We start from the raw sequence: 26,173 nt of genomic DNA on the forward strand, positions 1-26,173 counted from the left end.
TACAAATGAATAAATATATGATACTGAAAAAATATGTTACAAAACTATTTTTACGCGATTACGTAAAAAATTATTCGTCATGGTAAAAAAATCTTTAAAACTAAATTCAGAGAATGTGGTTTCTAGATACCATCTGTTAGAGAATGGTATTCAGTACTACAAACTGTCTCTTACCTAACAATCTTTTTTACGTAATCTTTGGATAAGACATGTAATCATAAAAACTGATCCTCAACAAGATCTTTGTATAGTCTCTATCTTCTTAATGTTTTTAATTCTACTTAAAAGAAAAAAACCACAAAATTTACGTAAACTAAATCCTCAAAATCAGACTTTAACTTTAGCGCGACCACTTCAGCAATCAGACGTTAAATTTAGCGCAGCTGCTCCAAGAAAGAGACATAAAATTTAGCATGGCTGTTCCAAGGATCGGACATTAATATTAGCACGGCTTCTCCAAGAATTTAGCGTTTCATAAGGATTTGTTTCTTTCAGGCCAAACCTACACAATAAGCCATTTGCGCCCCGTTCATCACAAGAAATCGAACCCAGGATTTTAGCTTTGTAAATCCCTTAACTTACCATTGACGTCTTGGGTCTCAAGGAATACTTATATATTTTGTACATTAAAAACGATAGGAAATAAAGCTAATTATGTACTTAAAAACCAAGTATTTTCAAATGGTTTTTGGATTAGGTTAATACAGAATAATATCGTATAACAATTTTCTACAGAACATTAACTCTGTGTAAGTTTCTAAATTAAATAAATTTAAGAGAATTCTGGCTCCAACTGTCTCAAATGAAATGTTGTTTACTTACCTTTCTGACTTATATTTCATTTGTATAACAATTTTAGAAATCAAACATTATTAAAATACAGAAACTGTAGTCAAACTCGTCGCTTGATTCACAGAAATGTTCAAATTATGCCTCTGAGACGCAATGTTGAAAGCGCTTAAGCATTTAATATTTATTGCTTCTAATTAATTAAATCTTTCCAATGTTTCATAAAATTTCAGTGAAGCTGTATTTCCTTTCAATTACAGTTATTATTTAAGAGAGAGTTGCTGATATTATGCGTGAGATATGTAATGCTAGCCAGTAACATCATACAGAAAATACCAGAAAGTATTCGTTTTTCGTATAATTTCACAATAGCACCGTTAAATGTCAACTGTGTCTAAAAGACGTTAATATCTGTGTTTATAAGGAGTTAGTAAATATTTTCAGTAGGTGCTTAAGTATACAAAGTTTTTAAAATCTTACAATCCCTTAGATAACCTTTAAAGCATTATGTAATTATATTCTCCTCATTAATTATTAGGTGCTGTTCTTAATGACGTAAGTATTTATAAATAATGGGATTGATCGTCACATTATTCATTGTTAAAAGTGTAACCAAATAAGTGGCTGTGGATGGTGATGATTAGTTGCTTTCCCTCTAGTCTTTCACTGATATATTACATTATGGACGGCTGATGCAGATAGCCCTCAGGTAACTTGGAACTAATTTCAAATCAAAGCCAAACTAGTCAATATGGTTTCCAGAAACAATGAAATTGGGCATTTTAGTAGATAGTCAAAGTCAATAATAGAAAAAAAAAACACGTTATTTTAGCAACAATGCATCAGTACAGTTTACTGAGAACACACTAAAATGTTTATAAAGCCTACTGAGAAATATTGTCACACATTAGTCACGCTAATCCACGTAATTTATGTTCGTTTTTTCCTACAATAGTTAACATTCGTTTGGATTTTTCTGATTTCATAGAATGATATTCGTATTAACTATCGGTTAAGGTAATATACCTGTTTAGAACAATATTAAATTACACCTTGCACCAGTAATGACTTACACCATTAAATTTACTTTTCTTACATTCTTATTTATAAAAATTAGAATCCATTGTTTCTACCCTTGATTTTAGCGATATTTGAGCCATAATCCTAATAATTTCTAACAAGGTTCGACCAGCTTAGATATGCCCACTTTAGAAAGAATTTTAATTAGGTAGATTTGATATTATAAGAAATATATCTACTAAATATGTTCTAATTGAAAAACAACTGAACCTAAATGACACTCAGTCCATGATCCGTGTCTCATGAATCTCGCCAAATTCCTGTAACCTTGATAGCTAATGCCTTGATCAGAAAACGTTTCTTTCTTTTATTTTGTGGCCTGTGCAGCGGTTATCGTTCGTTACAGATACGGTAGTAAGCAGCACTCGAAGTTTCACTCAAGACTTTAGAACGGTTGTAGTGGTATCTTTTAAATTAAATAAAAGTGTCAGTTACTTATAAGGATCAGAAGTTATTATAAGTGACAATTAGACCTGATGTTTTTAAAATTTTACTCTCGTTTTATAAAAGATGAGCAGTTAGTTATTTGCAACATCATATTGCAATAAGATTACATCTTGCCGTTTGTCAGCCTTTCACATGTTTCAACTTTTAACTAAAGTAATTTCGCACTAAGGAGCTCAGCAGAAACCGATCATTGAGTTAATTGTATATCCGACGGAAAGGTGTAAGTTCGTAATAAAATCTGCTACTCGCCGGATTTAGACAAAACGAAATTCGGTGCAAAATGATCGTAAAAGGAAATTAGGAAATGTTGTTCGTTGCTCAGACCTTTTACCAAGTGCCCATAAACGATAAACGAACATTGTAATTGTCGCTTAACCACGGCGAATTGCCTTCGACTAATACTCGCCAGACCCATAAAGCTTTTAGCGCTAAAGTAAAGTACATTAAAGTTATACTACGAAATAATTAACATGGTTTGCATACTATTCATATCCCTAGATTTCCTATCTACCCGCCGTTTTACGGGTTTCTATAAAATAGTTTAGGAAAGTGCTTTTGATTGTAGATAAAGTAAGGGGTATCATTATACTCAGTTACTTCAATCTTGTATACATGAACATTAAAACGTTGTCGTGCACACATACAACCTCATTTGGATAGACGCGTTTTGATTTGAACAAACCTCGTAATGCGCTCAAGATGGATTGTGGGGCCTTATTGACCATTTAGTAGTAGGATTGGCTTCTTGTGAATAATGCATATCCGATGTAAACAGAATGGTAATTACTTTTCTGAGTGCTTAATATTATTTAGAATAATTTAACCTGTTTTGTGTACCAAATAAAGCTTCCTCTGCTGGTGAAAGTTCTGTTTACTCAGTAAAATACACAAGATTGTGAATATCATTGCCGGGACTTCGTGACGGCCTAAATAATTTTAGCTCCATTATGTAAATATTTTGTATTAAACGTAAAGTACACATTATCAAGTGGATCAATTAATGTGAAGCTAGGTATTGTTAACATCAGACATAAATATGCTTAAATTGTTATTTTTGTCTTTTAAGTTGGCATTAAAGACTGTGTTTGTTATCGTAAAATCATAGGCGATTGAAAAGATGTGATTTTTTTTACTTGTAATTAATATATATATATATTTCATCTCTATCTCCTTTGTTTCTGTTTCAAAATATCGTGCAAAGCTGCACAAGGACTAGTTGCGCCTGGAGCCATTTTAAGTTTGGTTTGTTTTGAATTTCGTGCAAAGCTACACAAAGGCTACCTGCGCTAGCCGTCCCTAATTTAGCAGTGTAAGGCTAGAGGGAGGGCAGCTAGTCATCACCACCCACCGCCAACTCTTGGGCTACTCTTTTATCAATGAATAGTGGGATTAACTGTCACATTATAACGCACCCACGGTTGAATGGGCGAGCATGTTTGATGTGACGGGGATTCGAACCCGCGACCCTGAAATTACGAGTCGAGTGCCTTTTCCACCTGGTCATACCGGGCTTGGACAAACAGACTAGAGGTTAAATAGCTAGCCGTCGGCACCTCCTTAGCTGTCCCTGTTTGGTCTAATACGGGCCAAAGTGTGAAACATATTTTGCGACCAGAGATGGCGAACAAGAGATTCTCGTATTCACAGTGTGGACACACTAGCTACTAGACCACGCACAACCAAGTACTTTTGACGACATAGTGGACAGCATAGTATTTAAGTTACTAATCTAATGCATATTGTATCAAGTTTGTAAGATTGGTGAAACGTAAACTATAGATCGGTTGTTAATATTATATTACATCATATTAAGACTAAGAATATGTTGAACGAATATTTTTTACTAGTCCTGTACGGTTTCAGATTTAAAAAAACAGAGTGTAGTAACATTGCAGTCGTCACCATAAATATTATTCCTCATAAGAATCGTTATATCGTAAATTAATGACTGTTATAAACATCGTTTCTGACGAGAAATTGTGCGTTAGTTTCATGCCAAGCTGACCTGATGGGCCTTGTTGATAAAAAGGGGTGACATATCAATGTGAGGTTTAAAGCATACGTTTTTCTTACTTGGATACTGTATAGGACAAGTAAAGAGAGATTTCGGCAGGAAACTTGTGTCGGTTTCTTAATCATGTGTATTTTAGTTATTGTTATTTATTTTAGGAAATACATTTCTCACTGACATTGTACATCACGTTAAATATTATAATTCTTTAAGATAAATGATTGACATTGAATTATCTGTGATTGCTTTTAATAAACCTATTCCAAAAATATACAGTTTCATCAAATCCAGACTCATTATGTTCTGAAGTCGATACGCGAGATCGGATACGTAGAGACAGTTTATTAAAGGTGTTTATGAACCTTTATAAACCAGTAAGAAATTCCTAAAAGCTGTTACCCTTTTAGAATTAGACTGTTTATTTTCGATATACACATGACTATGAAGTATTATAGGACTATAGAGGAGGAGGGGGAAGGACATTGGCCCAATTTTTTTTGTGGGATGTCCTAGTAATACACCAAACAGGTTTGATATTACCCTCGGGAGAAAAAAAAAAAAGACGAATCATGTATAATTTACGCTAAGGGTTGATGCGCCATTCAAAAGGTTAGAAAGCGTTCTGGAGGGTGGAAATGAAGCATAAGGTTAGAACTGTGTCACGAAGGTTGAAAACCGTAATAACAACAGTTTCGTATGTCTGGCCTTGTTCTACTTCCAAAACTACTAGTGTAAGTTCTGTTAATATTTCAAAGTCAGCCACTATAAATTTTTGTTAATTTTTATGATATAAATTAATGTTATTTTCATTTAAAAAATCTGTTACAAAAGTGAAATTGCAGTCATACTTTATTATTATTTGAAGTATTTTCATGATCATGAGTTTGTCACCAGTCGCAAGTGCTGACATCTATGTTTACTTGATGTGTAGGATATGAAAACGAAAGTAGATGGCATGACTTAGACACTGCTTTTATTTGTTTGTTTTGTTTAAAGATAAGCAAAAACTTACACGATTGGTTATCTGTACTCTGGGCATCACAGGCATAGAAACCTAGTTTCTGGCATTGCAAGTCCGCTGACATGCCAGTGCTTTTATAATGCTGGAGGTTTATAACTAAACGAGACTTCTTGATTTCATAAAATTTCATTGTTAGACTAAAAATAAGTCGATAAATTTTACCTTTGGGCTTTGTGAGTGACGTGTAGATATCTTAATCATAGTATTACTATTAAGTTTTAGTACTACTATACATTAAATATATAACATATTGACAATAAAGGACGATTTGGTCCCGTAAGAACACCCACACCCGACATCTTATAAAGATTTTAAAAACACAGGTTAGGTTCAACTTAATATAAGCTTTTTCAAACAATAAAATTATATGAGTTACCGCAGCACTTGTTTAAGATCGAGCTTGTTTTATATTACTGAAGATTTCCGGTCTCTTTGTCCATTTATTCTCTTCAGTAATATTTCCTCACATCTTTCTTTTCTTAAAATAAAATAAATTAAGAGATATTAATCTCTCCCTGTAAGAAAACCATTTCATCATTGATTCACCCCGACATAGCACTCGACTTGCAATGTGAGGGTCGCGGGCTCGAATCCCCGTCACACTATATATGTTCGCCCTTTCAGCCGTGAGGGTATTATAATATTCGGTCAGTCCCACTATTCGTTGATAAAATAATAGCCCAAGCGTTGGCTGTGGCTGGTGATGACTAGGTAGCTGCCTTCCCTTTAGTCTCACACTACTAAATTAGGGACGAGTGGCGCAAATAGCCCACATGTACTTTTGCGTGAAATTAAAACAAACAAATAAATACCCCCGATGCCATACTCTGAACCTTTTCGCAATAAATCAGTATTTTTTCTTAAGTAACTAGGGCTATTTATGAAGAAATAATTACCTCTCTTTAACTTGCAAATGAATATGGTTATTAGTGCATCCTAAAATTCCATTCATTTTATTGCTAGAAACAGATCACTGCTTCTGTTGCTTGAGTAGTTTATTCAACACTATGCCAAGGACGATGCTATCCAAATTTTAATAAAGAGTAATTCACCAAGGTTTAGTCCAACTTACCAACTGATCTAAATAATTCTGTTTTCCCTTTTATTACAGATACAAATAACATGCTTTAATGAATATAATTAATGTAAAAAAAAAAAAAACTAAAGGCTCAAACACTGATCCTTCAAGCACTGGTAACAAGAGTCCAGTACGATTTCATTTCATTTGTTTGGAATTCCGCACAAAGCTATTCGAGGGCTATCTGTGCTAGCCGTCCCTAATTTAGCAGTGTAAGACTAGAGGGAAGGCAGCTAGTCATCACCACCCACCGCCAACTCTTGGGCTACTCTTTTACCAACGAATAGTGGGATTGACCGTCACATTATACGCCCCCACGGCTGGGAGGGCGAGCATGTTTAGCGCGACGCGGGCGCGAACCCGCGACCCTCGGATTACGAGTCACACGCCTTACGCGCTTGGCCATGCCGGGCCCAAGAGTCCAGTACGAATAGATTCCATGTGTAACACACTTTCATTGTTTGTTTTTGAATTTTGCGCAAAGCTACTCGAGGGCTATCTGTGCTAGCCGTCCCTAATTTAGCAGTGTAAGACTAGAGGGAAGGCAGCTAGTCATCACCACCCACCGCCAACTCTTGGGCTACTCTTTACCAACGAATAGTGGGATTGACCGTCACATTATACGCCCCACGGCTGGGAGGGCGAGCATGTTTAGCGCGACGCGGGCGCGAACCCGCGACCCTCGGATTACGAGTCACACGCCTTAGGCCCAAGAGTCCATTACGAATAGATTCCATGTGTAACACACTTTCATTGTTTGTTTTTGAATTTTGCGCAAAGCTACTCGAGGGCTATCTGTGCTAGCCGTCCCTAATTTAGCAGTGTAAGACTAGAGGGAAGGCAGCTAGTCATCATCACCCACCGCCAACTCTTGGGCTACTCTTTTACCAACGAATACTGGGATTGACCCTCCAATGATAACACCTCCACGGCTGAAAAGGCGAGCATGTTTGGTGCGACGGGTATTCGAACCCGCAACCCTCACATGACGAGTCGAACACCTTAATACACTTGGCTATGCCGAGCCCAACAAACTTTTATATCTCCCACCCAATTTTTCTACATAACCAAAAAAAATAAGTTTTCCACAGCTATAAATGACGTAATTTTTCTTAATAGATTTATTATGTGGCACAAAATAAAAATCTAACTATACTAAGTCTGCGTCCTTTCCATCACTCAGATAACAAGTAACATTTTTCATAAAAATGGATTACCATTAGTAAGGTAAGATTTTCCTCAGTGAGGCCACGTTGGCATACATTTGTGATATCATACTCTCTAAATGCTTTTGTAAATCTTATTTTATTAGATTCTCTAAACTTATCCCACTAGAGAAGTAAGACTAAGTGGATTATATTTTCCACATGAATAATTATCACTCTCTTGTAAAATATAAGTAACATTAGCAACTACCTAATTCTCAGGCATCTATCCACTGTTTATTGGATTCTCAAAGACAAAAGAAAGAGGCTCGCATATCTGATATTTGACAACCTATAAAACCTTAGAGAAAACATTATTTCTAATACCTTATCAAGGTTTAATCTCTCAAAATTTTTCTACTTACCACTTAAATACTTTATTTAGATATATCAAATCAATTCCAAAAGTTTCCACAGAATGTTCAGAAACACTGCTTTAAAGCTACCTCATAGTCTTCAAAACAAACCTTGCTATAAGAATCCATTAAAGTCCCTAGGCTCGTACGATTTGATTGTCTTAGTCAAGGGTTTATTTACGTTTCTTTTCTAACTATGTCCTACTTAAGTTAAAATTAACGTAACAAGAAACTTAATACGGTCATTGTTCCAGTTTCACAGCTGAACAAGTCCTTAACTTAATCTCCGTCACCAGTGGATTTTGATAATAAATTTATTTTACCTTGTTATACATATATATATATATATATAGGCGGTATGTTTGTTTTTTCAATTTCACACAAAGCTACTCGAGGGCTGTCTCTGATAGCCGTCCGTAATTTAGTAGTGTAAGACTAGAGGGAAGGCAGCTAGTCATCACCACCCACCGCCAACTCTTGGGCTACTCTTTTACCAACGAATAGTGGGATTGACCGTCACATTATAACGCCCCCACGGCTGAAAGGGCGAGCATGTTTGGTGCTACCGGGATTCGAACCCGTGACCCTCAGATTACGAGTCGAACGCCTTAACCCACCTGGCCATGCCGGGCCGATATAGGTGGTAACAACAGAGCTGAATTAACTAGGCTTAATTGTCGTAAGGTTATAATAAATACTACAAATAGTTGAGTACATCATAAAAAAACAGTTTTGAATATGCAAATCAGCGTATCACATGACAACCACAGCAGTTATAAAATCGTGAGGAACGGCATGTATTATGACTGAAAACTACTTTTAAAATTGCTTACGCTTCTTGGATCGTGTGGTGCTACTGAAAACTGACAGCTTTTAGAAAGGGTATATGACATTCCTTTCCGACATAAAATATACATACACTCAAACTGTAAATATCTGATCGATTTCCAAGACAAGAGTATCCTTTGTACTTAATGGCATGAGAAAACGAAGGAATGTGGATCAACTTGGGGAATCAGGACCATCCAGAAAAAGACCAGCAACAATTTGCCACAGATATACTAATCAAACTATGGCGTCATGTAACAGGTGAGAATCCATAACTACAAAGAACATTGAGAAAATCTGTCCACGTGTGTCAGTCAATCAAACGCAGCATTATCATAAACGATATCCATCTGGAAAAGTGACAAAAGTCACGTGTGCAAAAATTGCTTCTAACACTTATTCGTTAAAACACCGTATACTTCAAGCAGCTGGAAAATTAAAAAGATATTCATACTGTTCCATACGAAAACATACTATCTAAGTCGCAAGATGCAACGCCTGTGGATTACTGTGTGATTGGGTTGTTGAAATTGTCGCTTGAAAATCGTTGTCGTTATTCACCAAATATATTATAGAAAGTACAGTGAAAGGACTGGTACGCTTTTGTCACTAAAGCCTTGGGAATGAGCCTTTTACAAAGGAAACTACTTTGCGGTGCTATTGGCAGGCTGCAATATCATAAAGCAGATCATGATAGGACGTGGCGACATGAACGGTAACGACGTGATGTGGCTCTAAAACAAAATTGTTTAATGTAACGTTCTCAACTAGTGTATTACTACTTGAAAAAAAGATAGTAATACAGTTTCAGCTTCTTGCGTTAGTATGGAATAAAACAAACTTTAATATAGTTTTGTTATTCGTATGCATACGTTAGATATGTATGCATACAGTATGAATATATTACAAGATACACATTTTAAATTTTAAATGTTGTAAACCATCTGATTGCTGAAAATAATTTCAGAATGAAAAACTCAATTCCTCACATAACTTTATTGCACGGTCATGGTTACACCTTACACTTTTCCTGTGAGTCATGGAACTGCCCATTGTATGCAATGAGATTAAAGGTACAGGGTTCACACTGAGAAAGAGCATCCAAGTGAATGTAATTTAACGTTTACAAGCGTTCGCGTTTTATATTTAAACCATTTCATCGTAATTCAATGTGGAAATAATTTTTAAAACAAGAAAATGATGATGTAATCTATCTCAAAAGTTATCTCATTGCACAGAACAGGACAGTGCATTACCAGTGATACCTACTTATAATCTTTCTTCACGATACTTGTTTTCATTGATCATTTATGTGGCAGAGTTTATAAGAGAAGATAATAGGTGTGAATGTTCTAGTCAATGTGCTACTTTTTTTTTAATTATTCACATTTTCTGCATAAGTTTCTCAAACTATACAACACTGTGTAAAAGTGTTAGGACAAGAAAATATTTTGTCATTCTTTTTATTTTATGAGGCTAATTCTCCCATGCCCTTACATAATGTAAATTTCATCACTACAGTAATGATTCACTGATTCCTATTAAAAAACTAAATGAGCCAGGATGAGAACGCTTATTATTCCCATTTACTTATATTAAGAGCATGTCTTGACGGTTCTGCTTGATTGAACATGCTGGTCAAACTTAGGGCCTGAAATAACTGTCATGGTAACCCGTGCAATATCTTAGCTGTAGAAAAAGAACTTAGCAAGGACTTGGCAAATAGAACCGGTAAACAATAAAGAAATCAATTTAATAGCATTTCACAAACAAACCTTGATAAAAAACGACGTTTAATATATATATATAAGTTCTCATGTCATGGCTCAAAAAGCCTAGAAAATTGTCGGTACAACAGAGAGTTTGTATAGTAGCTTCACGTGATGGTGGTTGAACTCACCAACAAACAGACTTGAAATGCTTCTTAAACAGTGTAACGTGAAACCAAGAAAAGTAAATTTGAAAATAGGAAAATAAGAGTCAGAACACTTAAACTCAGTGATAATGATGCTAAGTATCTTGGCTTATGCAGCCTTTGGGACAGAAAGAAGACTCTCTCTGATCTAAAGCATAAGATAAATGTCAATGCACCAAGTGATAGTGTCCAGAACTACAGTATCAAAAAGATTTAACGAGAATGGAATATTGGGTCGTCTAGCAGATTAAAAAAAACAACTCTACTTTGATCTTCAAATATTGTCAACAGACTGAAATTTGCTAAAAAATACAAAAACTGGGCTATTGATAATTGATAAAGGGTATTATGGACAGATGAGTCCAAGTTTGAAATATTTTATTCAAAGTGTAAGTTTTACATCCACCAAACGAAAGGTGAAAGGTACCTTAATACATAGCACCTACCATGAAGTCTGAAGGAGGTAGTGTGATGGTTTGAGGTTGTTTTCCTGCTGATGCGACAGGAGATATTTGCAAAATAGATGGATAATGGACTGTTGCAAGTACCACTAATAAACTTCAGTGGTAAAGAATTATACTACCAATAAGATAGTGACTCCAAACACTTATTCAACCTATACAGAAATTACTTAGCTAAGAAAAAAAGCTGCTGGAGTCATTCAAATGATGCAATGACCCTCAAAGAGCGCCGATTATATCCAGTTGAGCAGATTCAGGATTTGATAAATCAAAAAATCGACAAATCAAAAGTTACTTCCAAAGAAACTTTATGGGAGTGTATTAGAGATATTTGGAGTAAAATCCCAAAGGGAACCTCGATTAAATATGTTGCGACAATTTCTGGAACACTAATTGCAGTTATTAAGGCAAAATGGGACATACAAAATATTAACTGTTTTTTGAACCCAGCCACTTCCACTGAGTTTCTGTTACATATGAAGATGAATAATATTTTGATGTTGACAACAATACTCCACCGTTTGAAAAATGTACAATTACAAGTTTAATAAATTTGTATATTAAAGTAATGTGTAACTTTTATCACTAGAAGCCAAAAAACAACAACTCTAACATTATTGACTGGACTGCAAGATGAAGAAATGGAAAGATTATAATATGGAGTTGTGTTTAGACCATGTGGTAAATATCATTCCTCCAGAAGTATCAACGTATAATTTGTTTCTCTATTCTGAGTTCTTCATATTGAATTTCGTCAAAATTAAAACTAAAGTTTTGTTTTATTAAGTAGACATGTATGCTTAATTTTGACCTTTAAACTTATTACAACAGTTAACGAAATAAATCTACTTATTTGTATTTAATCACAAACTACCCAACGGGCTATCTGTGCTCTGCCCATGACAGGTATCGAAACCCGGTTTATAGGGTTGTAATTCGACAGACACACCTCTTAACCACTGGAAAGTTTAAACCAAGAACAACAACATGTGTAACAGTTGCATTAAGAAAATTGTAATTCTGATTTTTGTTTCATAAAACCAGTTTCTCGATGTGCATTTCTCACGTTTTATGTAAGATGTTTTAATCAGTTTTTCTATGTATATTAATATATATATATATATAAATGAAATAAAATCCCTATAACCAGATCGCTTTCCAAACTGAACTGTGCGTTTTTTAATTATTGTTTTTGTTTGTTTGTTTTTAAATTTCGCGTAAAGCTACACGAGGGCTATCTGCACTAGCCATTCTTAATTTACCAGTCTAAGACTAGAGGGAAAGTAGCTAGTCATCACCACCCACCGCCAACTCTTGGGCTACTCTTTTACCAACAAATAGTGGGACTGACCGTCACATTATAACGCCCCCATAGCTGAAATGGCGAGCAAGTTTGGTGTGACTGGGATTCGAATCCGTGATCCTCAGATTACGAGTCGAACGCCTTAACCCACCTGGCCATGCCGGACCGTTTGTTAACGAACACATAATCTCGGGTTACATAGAATAACAAGCAATCTTTCGATGAGTTTTATCAAGTTTTATGTTACATGCTTTTAATAAAGATTTCGAACTTCACACTTATTTTGAAAACTTTTAAAAAACAGCAATTTTGATAATAATAATAATAAAAGGCTCAATATATGTTAAGAAACTTGATCTTTCAAATGTAAATATATCATAGAATAAATGAAATGTTAATATCGATAGCTACAAAATGGTCCAATAATATAAATAAAAACATGATCTTAAGTGACAGAATTTCACAGAATTCATTCCAAGAGATTGATGTATACTTCCCTTTATTTCAACTTGCGACCTCAAAGGGTTACAAATACTACCGTTTAGGACTAAAAGAGTTACATATTTGCGAGATTAACTCCCTTAATTCTAAGTGCGCGTGCGCATACGTGCCTCCTTTTCTTGGTCAGCAGTAAGTCTGAAAATTTATAACTCCAAATCGGGTTCTATACACGTGGTGAGCACAACATAGATACTCCATTGCGTTGCTTTGTGCTTAACAACGGACAAACAAGAGTGCTGGAGTATGTATGACATCATACTTTAGTATTTGGACTGCGTATTCGCATTCTTTCATTAAACAAAGTTTTACAAGAATGATATTGTATAAGTTCGCTTTCTACATTTGCTTATGGTGGCTAAACTCAAAACAACTGGTGTTGTATGATTTGGGAAATAAGTTTTACTTTGAATAGCATGCCAGAAGTCAGACAACCCTGACGTATCTACAAAGTGAGATAATTTTTTTTTTACTTTCTTCTTCTTCCAACACGTAAACAAAGTTCTTGGCTTCGTTACTGGCCCGAAAAGAAAGCCGGAGTTCCTGTTAGCATTATAACAACGTATTAACAACAACAACAACAGATGAATCCGTTTTATATTTTTGATTGAAGAATATTAGAACATTTATACAGATGTTTCACTTCGACTTCTCAAATACAAAATAATTATCTGACGTCCATAAAGAACAGTACACAAAGATGTAAGATGTAAAACACAATCGATCCCATCTGTTTTTTGGAGTAAAAGGGTTAAGTGAGGAAAATAAGTCAGATGATGCTGTTAACAACAACAACAGAAAAGACGAACCTCGTTTGTCATCACTCTAACATTCACATGTATTCACCATATGTTTTTTTCCCTTGGTAATTTATTGCTTAATACATAGGAGATGAACACGGAGTAATGAATGGCAAGCGATTATTCTTAGGTTTCCTCACTCAGTAATGTCTTTAATATGTCAAATAAACTAAATCCTGTTTTGACTGTTAATAACTTATAGTTACTGTAACCTTCACGTGTTGTCCATTAACCACACATATCAGTAATAAATGTAATAATTTTTTATTAGTGAATATAACTTGATAGAAACTTTATTTTCCTTTCTTAATGGTTATTTTTCTATCATATACTTCTATAATATTTCCATAACATACAAGGTTTCAAGAGTTTTATAAAAATACTTCCCTATTTTTGTATATGGCAAAGCTAATAAGGCTGTCTTTCGCTTTCCATACTTTTTGACTACAGATCAGAAGGAAAGCAACCAATTAACAACACCTTTCACCCACCCTATATTTCATAGTCACTCTTATAACGCAACCACAACTTAAAGTACGAGTCCCGGCAAGGCCAGGTGGTTAAGGCACTCGACTCGTACTCTGAGGGTTGCGGGTTCGAATCCCCTTTGCACCAAACGTGCTCGCCATTTCAGCCGTGGGGACGTTATAACGTGGCGGTTAATCCCACTATTTGTCGTGTAGCTTTGCGCGAAATTCACAAGCAAACAAACATGCTTGGAGTAGTTATTGAGTAAATGCAACAGTGGCAACAGTGAATGTGATGTTTGATCGGACAAACATGTGAGAGTTGTTAAAGTACGAGGATTATTCTGTTGTATGACACGTATAGCTGCGTAGTGTGAAAGTGTGTTTTAATGTTATATACGGCTATACACGCGCGTATTAAATTTACATACGAAAATAAAAAAATTTGTTTTCACAAATACAAGTTTGGTTTGTATTTGTGTATTTGAATATTATATTTCATGAGATTTATTGAAATTATTATCACCGTATTATTGCGTTACTTAAAAATGTGGAATCTTTTGAATTTAGGTTTGTGTAGAAAGGAACGTACAATTCAAATACCAAATCTTTATAATAATGCTATATTATTGCATGTTCAACGGCTAAATTAGAAACATGTACTAGGTTGTTATTCTTTGCTTCTACTTCAAGTGAATTCAAGGTTTAAACCTGGCATGGCTTGATGGTTAGAGTATACGACTCTCAATATGTGAGTCGTGGGCTCGATTCTCGTCACAGCACATGCTCACTCTTTCAGCTGTGGCGACGTTATAATGTGACGGTCAGTCTTTCTATTTGTTGGTATAGAACAGTCCAAGAGTTAGCAGCGGGCTGTGTTCACTTCCCACTAGACCAAAATCAGGAACGGCTGTAATATATAATCATTGAGAAGCTTAACAAAACATTCAACAAATACTTTTTAGCTTGACGTTTATTATAAACAAATACTTGAAACGTTCACACTTGTTTCAATTTCTTAATGTCACGTGTGCTTTGTAACTTCTTAGGAACAATTATACAATAGTGCACCCGAACATTTAACACGGTCTCTTTGATTAGCTATCATATTGTAAAGTTGCATAGTTTTAATAAAACATTTGTTAACGTTGGCGCATATTTTGTCTGTAGCTCTCCATATTTTATCTAACGGACAGAATCACTCGTTTGTTATGCTACGTGTAATTATGTTCTTATTTTTATCTGATTATATATTACATGTAATTAAATATGTTTTTCGTTTTTTATTATTATTCCTTTTCTCTTATTTTTTTTATATTTGTAAAATTTCAGTCGTGTCTGAAAATAAGATGGATTTTAAAGTACATTATATTTCAGTTATTATTAAACAGACCAATCAGCAAAACATTTATTTTTACAACTGTTCCATTGTTTTATCCAAATCACTCTTCGCCAACTCTGGATTATTCTTGTATGATTCAATAGCGGACCCAGCATATGAAGCACTATTTTATTTCAAAGGGTCTTAAAAGTCACTTTTATTTAGTGCTAAGCTTACAAAGTGTGTGTTTACTTGACTTCATTAGGTGTCACTTTACGAAGTGTTAGAGTTTTACATGAAATATGAAGCTCTGAAAACAACAAAATGGTTTGTTAAGACTTTGTTGTTATTTTATTTCATGAAAGATGTTTGAAACATTAATTTTTTTCCTCTGGATTTCAAAACTCTTATTTTTGTATAGGAGTTTTTAAGTGAGATCTTTGATTTATGTGTGTGTTTGGAAACCTGGTTCTACGTGTAAACACGACTTGCGCTTTCTCTATTATAATTTGAAAGTTACAAATAAATTTTTAAGCGATGTTATTTTCACGAACAGTAATACTGGAAGTATTCCTTTTTTAGAAAAGCAGAAAGCGATAGATTATAATGCTTCAATAAATTTAAAAATGGATTTCAATGAATAGCTTAAGGGAAGAGGTTTTATTCCAGTCTTAAATTAGCTCTAGACTAAATATATAAGAGTGAACACTGAGGTCCAGATGATAAAGCTACGCCTGTGTAGATTTATCATAGAAAAGCAGGCCTTTTAAGTTAACTTTAGCATCATGAAGAAATTCAGGAATGTTTGTGAACTACCTATTCATAAATCATAAATAAGTCTCTTTATCGTTTGTCCAACCTTTGATGTAAGCTTAACATATCTAAAACGTTGTTATTTTAGGGCAATAGGTTCTCTGCCCTCTTTACACCGCATGAAATCGAACCCCCTGACTTTAGCGTTTTAAGTCCGTTACCTATTACTAATCCACTGGGGGAACATTTGATAAACTTTGGTAGAAAATTGCTCTTTAAAATACATAAATTACATTCTTCTAAATGTAAAAGAAAAAATAAGATTATTGAAAAAACAGATACATCAGTAGGTAAACTGTACATCCTTAACATTAAACATGATTTAAACACTACTATGAAAGCGATTTGATTTTGAAAAGAAGTTTTTTTTTAAATTAGATATTCTGAATTCATTAAACGAATCCTGGTTGAAAGGAAGTTCCATTGACAAAATATCGCGTATAATGATGTCGTTAAACGAGTGCTCTCCCCCAGGTGGCCTACGAAGCAAAGAGAATGGAGAGGGTAAAGGTTGTTTGGAATGTTAGTGGCCATTGTTTGTCTATATAGCATTCAAGGTTAGAAAACCAGGTTTATTTTGGGGTTGTTAAGCAGTGGGATCTTGGATACCTGGTGAGATCCGGTCGGGTGAGCATGCAGAAGCCACGAGGTGAGAGGAGGACAAAGAGGACTGAAGAGCGAAATATTCTTATAAAAATGCATTTATTCTTCTTGATTAATATAAGAGCGATGAGAGAGAAAAAAAGGTAGAGCTAGATAGCTTGTAAGAAATCTCAGCAATCAAGTTTTAGCTACCAACATTGGTTACAGTTTATTTGGGACTTGTTAATTAATGTTGGAAATAAGCAACTACCTGTTACTGGGTTATAAATATACCGGTAGCAACCGTAATTATAGATTTGAGATATATTACGACGTAGCTAGCTACCAATAATCATAGTTGTTACATTTAATGTTCGGTTGCTGGCTTTCAAGAGCATATCCAATGATGTATCAGCTAGTAGTGTTAACGTGTGTCATTGGTGGGTATAGTATGATTTCTAGGGTCTAATAAATACAGGTTGTTTCGAAGCTATTGGGACAAGAACATAGCTCTCGGTTTATTCTAATGGAATCACTGTAATGGTATCTTTCATACATAACTGAAAGTTTAATATAAAAACAGGGGAATAATATTTTCGTGTCAAATATAATTACAAAAAGTTTAGCACTACACTAGCAGTTTTTCGTTCGTTTCATCTTGGTAGTCACTTTCATTTGGCAAAAAGTTTGTAAAATGTACAATTTCCTGCGTTCATGAGAGGTTTTAAAAGCGGTGGGTTTGATTTGAATTTCGCAAAAAGCTACACGAGGGCTATCTTCGCTAGCCGTCCCTAATTAAGTAGTGTAAGACTAGAAGGAAGGCAGCTAGTCATTACTACCGAACGCCACCTCTTGGGCTACTCTTTAATCAACGAATAGTGGGATGCCATATCACTTATAACGCCCTCACGGCTGAAAGTGGAATGGGAATTCGAGTGGAGTCGAGCGCCCTAACCACGTGGCCATACAGTGCCAAAGCGATGTAATTTTTCATTGTTCTCTCTGTAGAAGAATAGATAAATGCATTATTCAAGAGCTTCAGACCAGTTTCTGTGGTGTTGATTTCGCTCGATTCAAGTATCATTGTTAATGTCTTCTATTACGTTTTGTGAATGTTAGTTTTCGTTTTGCGCATACCAAATTGGCTGACTGAGTAGTTTTAGTGTTTTGTATAGTATAATTGTAAGGATAATGTAATTTTGATCCCGAGTGTTTTGCGGAAGAGATTATTCAAGAATCTCGGTGATGAATGGCTTTATTGGTGATATCTGAGATACGTTACGTTGCACAACGAACAACGCCTTTTTCACCCGGTGTAACAGTTAATTGTTTTTAGTGCAATGAAGTGAACGGTAATGTAGTTGTAGCTGATTCTATTGGAAGACATGTTACTTACTTCCTAACGAAGACAAGACGGGCCAGGGCATAATACTCCTCAAGGAAACACCTCGGGGTGAACAACCTGTAGAACACCAAGTTCTCTCGAGGTACATGTGTTGAATTATCGCTGTGTTGTTTTACACGAGGACAAGAAGGGCACAGAATACTTTACACAGTGCTGAATCAAGGCAGCAGTAAGCCTATAAACATTTTTAGTTTATTAGGCCCCCTATACGCACATCTTTCGTAGGGGAGAAAAAAAAATAACTATATAAATTATCACTTTAACTCTAGCAATTACCATCTTAACACCTTAAACCTAAAGAGCATATAATTATTTAATGTTATCCTTTGTTAACGACTAAGAGTGGTCACTGGTAGCAAACCGTATTCTTAATCCGCAAACCTAACATTCAGTTATACTATCATACAAAGGAAAAAAGAAAAATCATGCTCTGCACTTTGGAACTTTGAATGCGTTAGAAAGGTGACAGTCAAATCCTCTTATTCGGTCAGACTAGAGTAGTTCAAGAGTTAGCGATGAGGACTTTTGCCTAGCTGTCGTTTAGCTAATGTATCATTTCAGAACTAGGGACTCCAGAGTAGGTATCCCTCAACTGTAGCCTTGCGCGAACATTCAGAAACAAACAAAGCCTGTGAATCAGCTGCTGTGCAACTCAGGACTCTTCCTTTCTCATTGTTCAGCTAGTCCGTGACAAATCAGGTGTGTAGACAAAACAGCTTAACTTCTTATTACTATAACATTCGAAGCAAACACTATCCTTCTGGACACGTATTTCTGAATCGTCCTTCTGATACGGTTACAAGAGGAACACGTATTTCTGAGTCGTCCTTCTGATACGGTTACAGGAGGAACGCGTATTTCTGAGTCGTCCTTCTGATACGGTTATAGGAGGAACGCGTATTTCTGAGTCGTATTTTGAAAACAGTTTCTGTCAGTTGGATCTTAAGAAACCCGTACCCGGGACCTCTTGAATGTGGCCATGCAAATAACTTCATTCTCTGCTTGTTGGTTAATCGAGCCCAGAGTTAGCCCAATACAGCTCATGTGAAAAGAAGAGAACAGCACACATCATATAATGATTAATAATTCTACTCAGTTACAAACAAACTGTATTACAGTAAAATGGGTCTTTAGGGTCATAATTGTCTTTGAAGTACACAATTCATTTTTCATTCTAAATCGAAAATTTTATATAATTTCAATTTATACCCATTTGTTTACTTATAAGTTATTACAGTTTGTCTTGGGCGACTAGACACGTCAATTTCTATGTGTCTAATAGTTGTTATCATGCTTACAGTATTCTAACATCGTAAAGATATCTGAAACGTATTTACTGTGTAAGATTTATCTTAAACACACTCTCTGTCTTGCAACCCTTTACTCCATCAGTGCATGTACCTCGCGACGTGCTTTGTTTTCCTCAGAAAGAAAGAGTTAATCCTTCTTATGCGTTAGGTTTTGTGAAAATGTTTACTTTTATTTTTCAAATATATTTAAAAAGGTTTTATTAAATAATATAGGGTTTTCAGCTTCTGCAACGTTTCGTAAATTTATTTACATACAACTGTTGTTAGACTACGGTGTGGATGAATACAGTTTCTTCACAAGTTCAAAAATGTTTTATTCCACTGAAGACTATTTTTTGTCCTTTTGGTGTAATAGGAGTTATTTTATTCTTCATGAGTGGCTATTCTTCAGTAACTCAGCAGTAAGTTCACAGGCTTATAATTCTTAAATTCAGGTTAGAACGCTGGAGCTAGTACAGCACAGACAGCTTATTAATTAACAACGAAAAACAAACCAATTCTTAACTGTTTCACGAATTACTGATATGTGTGGAGCTATAGTTGTGACACCACGTGACTCCTAAAAAATTTCTCTAATCTGGTTTGAAGAACATATTCCACTTTTCGTCAAGAGAAATATGTAGCTAAGATTACGTTAGCAGATGTTGGGTGTTTTAATGTCAATATATTTATAACCGTTAAATTCTACATTTACCTGTGCTCTGATAGACATAAAAGCAATAACTTTAGCTTTTCGTCTCGGTGGTTCAGTCAAGGCATCACTTTACAGCCTGAAGCTGTATTTGTTGTAACAGATGGTTTCCTCACGACTGCTAAAAACACCCCTATCCCATAGTGGAACGGCCCAAACTGGAGAAACCAACAGAATGGCTGCTCGCTCTGTTAAGGTTTGCACTCGTAACGGACCCCTCAATGTGGGTCTGCTATCTGGCTGTTCGAACGATAGACAGCGTTGTGACAAAGAGAAATTAAGCAACTATTGTTGAAGCTTAAACCTGCTGTGCGACGTGTGTGTAATATCCAGCTGAGCGTCTGTGATGCCAAACTTGCTGTGCTGTGTTCTGTCATTCTAACTCCGTGCTGTGTATGTATACCAGATATTTATGTACACGTGTTTAAATATATATAATTTTATCTATCGACCTAAGGTTGCAAAAGGTTACGTGACCGTTGCATGTTCTTCAACTGTAAAAGTGGATGAAAACATTGATCAGCCTATTAATTCGGTTTCAACTGTAGAATCCAAATGATCATATCAACTAAGGTAAGTTCGCATTCCAGAATAGATACACAGCGTATAATAGAACATATGCTTAAGGTTTACTTTCTTCATGTGTATCGGAATCACACTTTTTTATCGCTTCGATGTTATTTTTCAATCAATCAGATGTTTTCAGAAAGAATACACGTTGTGTATGCGAGGACAATTAAAACTAGCTTCAATTGTTCTAATGAAGTATCGTTTTATTCCGTTTATATATAGGCTTACCTAAACTGAAAAATCCCGATCATAAAACGGAACTTTTATCTAAACCTCTATAGTGTCTCTACTTCAAACCAACAATATAAAAATCACCTGATGTTTGTCTCATTTACTGGTTTAATAATAAATTATCGTGTTAGAAGACAAATTAATTTTTAAACCATTATTGCATTAAAGTGAAACTTAAGAAGTTACTTATCCATGAAGAGCATTATAAGTGCGTCACTTTGTAGCTCAGTTTATATGTTTTAGTACTTTTTTTTAATGAGAAAAGTGGTGTTAAAGTCTTTATTTGCCCAGTTTTCTGGCTTAGAATTATCAAACTCAGTAGTTGCCAAACGTAATAAGACAAGTGATGGTCAGTTATGCTATGTTAAAAGTATGAGTGATGTAATTGGTAGCAGGTAGCGCTGCTATCGTTCGTGTAGATACTTCCAGTGCAGTGTGTTTGGTGATGATGAAAAGTGTCAACCAAACTGCTTACTTCTTTTCTTATACGTCTTGACACAGTCCAGCGTTTAGTGGACTATCCACTATGTAATTCCTCTGGACCTAAGGATCCCTGATTTGTGTCCCTTTGCCGCAAAAATAGAAAAGGATGTGGTTGCGTTCCGCACTGTAAGGACGTGGGTGTGTTATAAAAGTGACAGTTAAACTTGTTATTCAATTACAGTAGCCTCATAAAAGGCGGTGGGCATTGTTGATTAGTCACTTTCCATCTGTAACCTATCAGTTCAGATTTAATGACGGCTAGCGTAAATAACCCTTGTGTAGCTTTGTAGGTGGTTAAGGCATTCGACTCCTAAACCGAGGGTCGCGAGTTCGAATCCCCATCACACCAAACATGCTCGCTCTTTTAGCCGTGGGGGCGTTATAATGTGACGGTCAATTCGTTGGTAAAAGAGTAGTCCAAGAGTTGGCGGTGGGTTGTAATGACCAGCTGCCTTCCCTCTAATCTTACACTGCTAAATTATGGATGGCTAGCGCAGATAGCCCTCGCGAAGCTTTGCGTGAATTTCAAAAAACAAACAAACAAAGCTTTGCGCGAATAATCGAAACAAACTATACCGTTTCTTGTACACGCGAAAAATTTAGAATAGTAATATTAGTTTGAGCACTAAAACTAAGAAACTAATCGCCAACATATGGAGAATAATCGAAACAAACTATACCGTTTCTTGTACAGCGAAAAATTTAGAATAGTAATATTAATTTGAGTACTAAAGCTAAGAAACTAATCGCCAACATATGGAGATTTTCAAATCGAAATACCCGTTTCCAATAACCGTATTTATTGACGCAATGGTTCACTTTTATGTGATTGGGGTGTCACTCTTTCAAATAAAGTTAAGCGTCTTTCGTCAGATTGTATTAAAATACTTGTAGTTAGTCGTCTGAAATACAGTTATTGTTCATCAGGGTTTTTTTTTTATAGAATGGAAACTTTGAGGTCTTTATTAACAAACCGTGTAAGATTAACATTTATATTTCAGTAAAACATGTTTTATGTGTTTAGTGTACGGTTTCCACTTTAAATCACTAAATCATCTAGTTTCGACATATCGACGTCAGGAATTCTCAACTCGGTTTTATTTTAAACAAGACAAAACAACTATTACAACTTCCTACTTTTGTTGCACTTGGTTGATTTAATAATTAGGTCCTAAGTGGAATTGTTTTCTATAATTACATTAATTTCATTAAATTACTTTTTATTTCAACATTTCATTTAATTACCCGTTGTCCTCTTAACCTTATATTTTACTGACTTAGTTGTTAAATTTTTGTAAAAATTGCGACATAGTTTATCATAATACAAGGTAATTGGTATGCGTGATTCTTGAAGGTCGTTAGCTTTTTTGACGCACAGTATATGTGTAACGTAAGGTCATTCGTGATTGGTTAGTTACGTGACTAATTTCTGTTCAACGTATCGTTAAATCTCATGTCTATTCTTGATATTTGATAATCCATAATAACGCCAAGTATTTAGTATAAACTTGCTTGTTGGTGTACAAACCACGAATCATTTGTTTTTATCAGCTTTTATAAGAACTTAACCTACCCGTTTCAGGAACTCAATAATCTAATCACAATTCTACTTTATTTCTTTCACGACCTATTATTTTCTGACAAAAATCTATTCCTTGGATTAAAGAAATGTACAAATTACACTTCATTCTTGACTAAGCGAAACATTCTTTTCCAGGGTGAAAAATCTGTTTCAACTTTTTTGAGATCACCAATTGTTCGTTATGATTACGTGGATATCGAGTGTTGCTTGTAATTTGTGTAATCGTATTCTGTGCAAATACTGTGTATTAAGTGTTTTTTTTCTTAAGCTGTTTTGATAGCAAAAAACATCAATACGCCATCTGTTGTCGTATGGTGTTCATGTTAAAAAACTGTCTCTACATAGCAAACACTGATTCAAATGTATCACTTGATATTTTTTAACGGTGAGGCATCAAGGAGGATTTTAGCTAAAAGGATTTCCGAAGGTTCAATCTTCTCAGTAGATCCAAGTAAAATGTATAAATCTTATGATCTGACATAAGCCAGCGATTGTATACAACATCCCACAGTTCGAGCACTGGCGTTTATAGAGGTCGCTTTAGTTGCCCTTGTAAATTTAATAAATTTCTTTTTTTTTAAATAAATTTCTTTTCTGTCGAGATGGGTGTAACATAGTGGTTAGCATATCTGGACTATGAATCCGATGATTCACGGTTCACGTCCCTTTACCGCCAAGTTGGAACTATTGCAGTGCTATACGAGTGACAACCGAATCCCACTGTTCATCAAACAAAATGAACCGAAAGATTGACACTAGGTGCAGGCGACTAGTCTTCATCACACTAGTTTAAACTAGAGTTATGAACAGATAAACCTTTATGTAGTTTTAGCGTAACTCTTAGACAAACAAACAATTATTTCCGAAATATTTCTTTGATTCGTCATGTTCTTTATCGTGAAGCTACTCTTTAAATCACACTATTAAACTAATGTGCTTAAGTTACAGTTCAACACAGATGAACAAAAACACAGTTGCAATTCGTCAGATTTTTTTAACTCTTTCATTACAAAACTTGTAGCTGTTTTTAAGTACCCAGCTTCACTCTATGGATAACGGGCAAAAGTTATTGTATTATGTACTTATACAACCGTTCGTTTCTAAACTTCCTGTCCTTATGTTAACAGATTTTAGGCCTGAAATTTAATTACTCTATCAGTTTTAAATGTAAATAAAAACATATAAAGTGGCAATAAACCATTATCTCTGATACAACTTAAAATCTGCATTCTAGTCTTATTAAACTGGTCAAATATCTAAAAATAAAAATAAAAATGGGTTTCTCGTTATCAAGAATAGTCAAATATACTCAGGTAGTTACAATATAAACACACACAGCTCATAATATATTTAACATTACAAGTAAAGTACGTGAAGACGTAGATAAAAAGACAAAGAAACTGGCTTGTTTTATATATATATAAAGATTTATCTGATTTCGATGTTCTGATTCCTTCGGCCATTGAGGCGGTCGGTATGTGAACAAAACAACGAAACTCTGACTCAGTGGCGCCATCTCTTTCGTTTCAAATGATTTACATTTATTAAATAATGGAAGCGCTCAATAATCTATTGATGAAATATAAATACTTTTATCAATCATGAAATCAATTGATTTGTTAAAATACAGATCTTAACATGCGTTTCCATGGTTTCAAATATTATCAAAAGTTTACGGAAAAACTCAATTTTTCACCTCCTTTAAAACATAAACAAACTGGACTGTTCTTTCTGGAAGATATTTGTTTTTACATTAGTTCATTTTAGCCATTAAACTGAAAAAAAAAAAATTGTCTGAAGCTACTTTTATGATACAATTTTATGCCTACCTGTTTAAAGTTTTAGGTATTGCATAAGTTAAACTTGCTTTCTTTGTTTTATTATGACTTAAAATTCATCACTAATACTATATTAACTTTAAATTTGTATTCGTTATTCACAAATATTATGTTATTTGTCAATGCACATAAACTCATGGAGCTTTCTTTCCGACTTTCACAATGTGGATACTTAGATTGCTACCAGATCTCTTGCGATAATTAGATATATTGTAGGGGAACATCCAATGTCAGCTGAATGCGTCCGTAAGTTGTTTTTTTTTATTTTTGTTCAACACGAAGCTACAGTAAGATTATCTGTGCTGGGTGAGTGCATATTTTTAAGCGTAACAGTTTTGTTAACGTTCTATACCTAATACTGTTTTGTGTAATTTTTCTTTCTACGTTAATTTCTAATCCAACACAACATTGTTCCTTCCTCTTCAAGAACGACAGTTACTGTCTTTATAAATTTGCCTTTGGTGATGAAACTTCATGTTCATTTTTCCTCACTTGTATTACATGTTTATATAATGTTAGTGAGATGATCTTGGTGTGTATAAATCCTAGTTCATATCAGCAGCACAAGCTCTCTTAAGCTGATTGTAGTATAGAAATATTTGGCAGATAGAGTTTAACTAGTTTCTTCTTCGAGTGGAACTCTTCAGTACAAAACTGATCAAATAGGTAAGGTGGACTTTTATTCAGTTTATAACCACACTGAACACTAAGTTAAACGGAACACGTCTACGTGTTCAGAACAGTTTTCAATCTCGTACCCAACGTCGCTCAAATTGATGATTTTGTCTTTATTCTTTATCGGCGTCCTGGGCCGATGAGTGAGAGTTGATATTGATTGAAATCATAGTTGTCAGTTTGTTTTCAGATAGTGACGTTTTGTGAGCTAGAGTTTCTCTTATTTTTTTTCACATGAAAGAAAATTTCAATAGAGACTGTAACTGCACAAACAGGAAAGTTGCACGGCCTTATTAAGGGTTTTATTTATCTTGTAAGTTATTAAGGCTGTTTGTTTGAAGGATAACCACAGTGACTGGTATCATTCGCGTAATACTGGTGTAAACGTACAAACGTACCTAAATGTTATCTCG

General features: G+C 34.9%; 1 protein-coding gene across 5 annotated transcripts in view; it reads left to right on the plus strand.

The window, feature by feature from the left end:
- LOC143230915 (thymocyte selection-associated high mobility group box protein TOX-like) overlaps positions 1 to 26,173 on the plus strand; it is a 166,512-nt gene that overhangs the window by 71,230 nt on the left and 69,109 nt on the right. Inside the window, exon 1 of one of the 5 annotated variants that reach the window (XM_076465228.1) lies at positions 20,584 to 20,774. The exons of 3 other annotated variants lie outside the window; for them this stretch is intronic. Coding sequence is in view for 1 of the 2 variants with exons in the window: in XM_076465224.1 (XP_076321339.1) it covers positions 20,937 to 20,954 (18 nt within the window). In the remaining variant the exon portion in view is untranslated. One more of the 5 variants, XM_076465224.1, reaches the window with a different exon arrangement.

Source organism: Tachypleus tridentatus, chromosome 10 (assembly GCF_004210375.1).
Source record: "Tachypleus tridentatus isolate NWPU-2018 chromosome 10, ASM421037v1, whole genome shotgun sequence".
Classification (NCBI taxonomy): domain Eukaryota; kingdom Metazoa; phylum Arthropoda; class Merostomata; order Xiphosura; family Limulidae; genus Tachypleus; species Tachypleus tridentatus.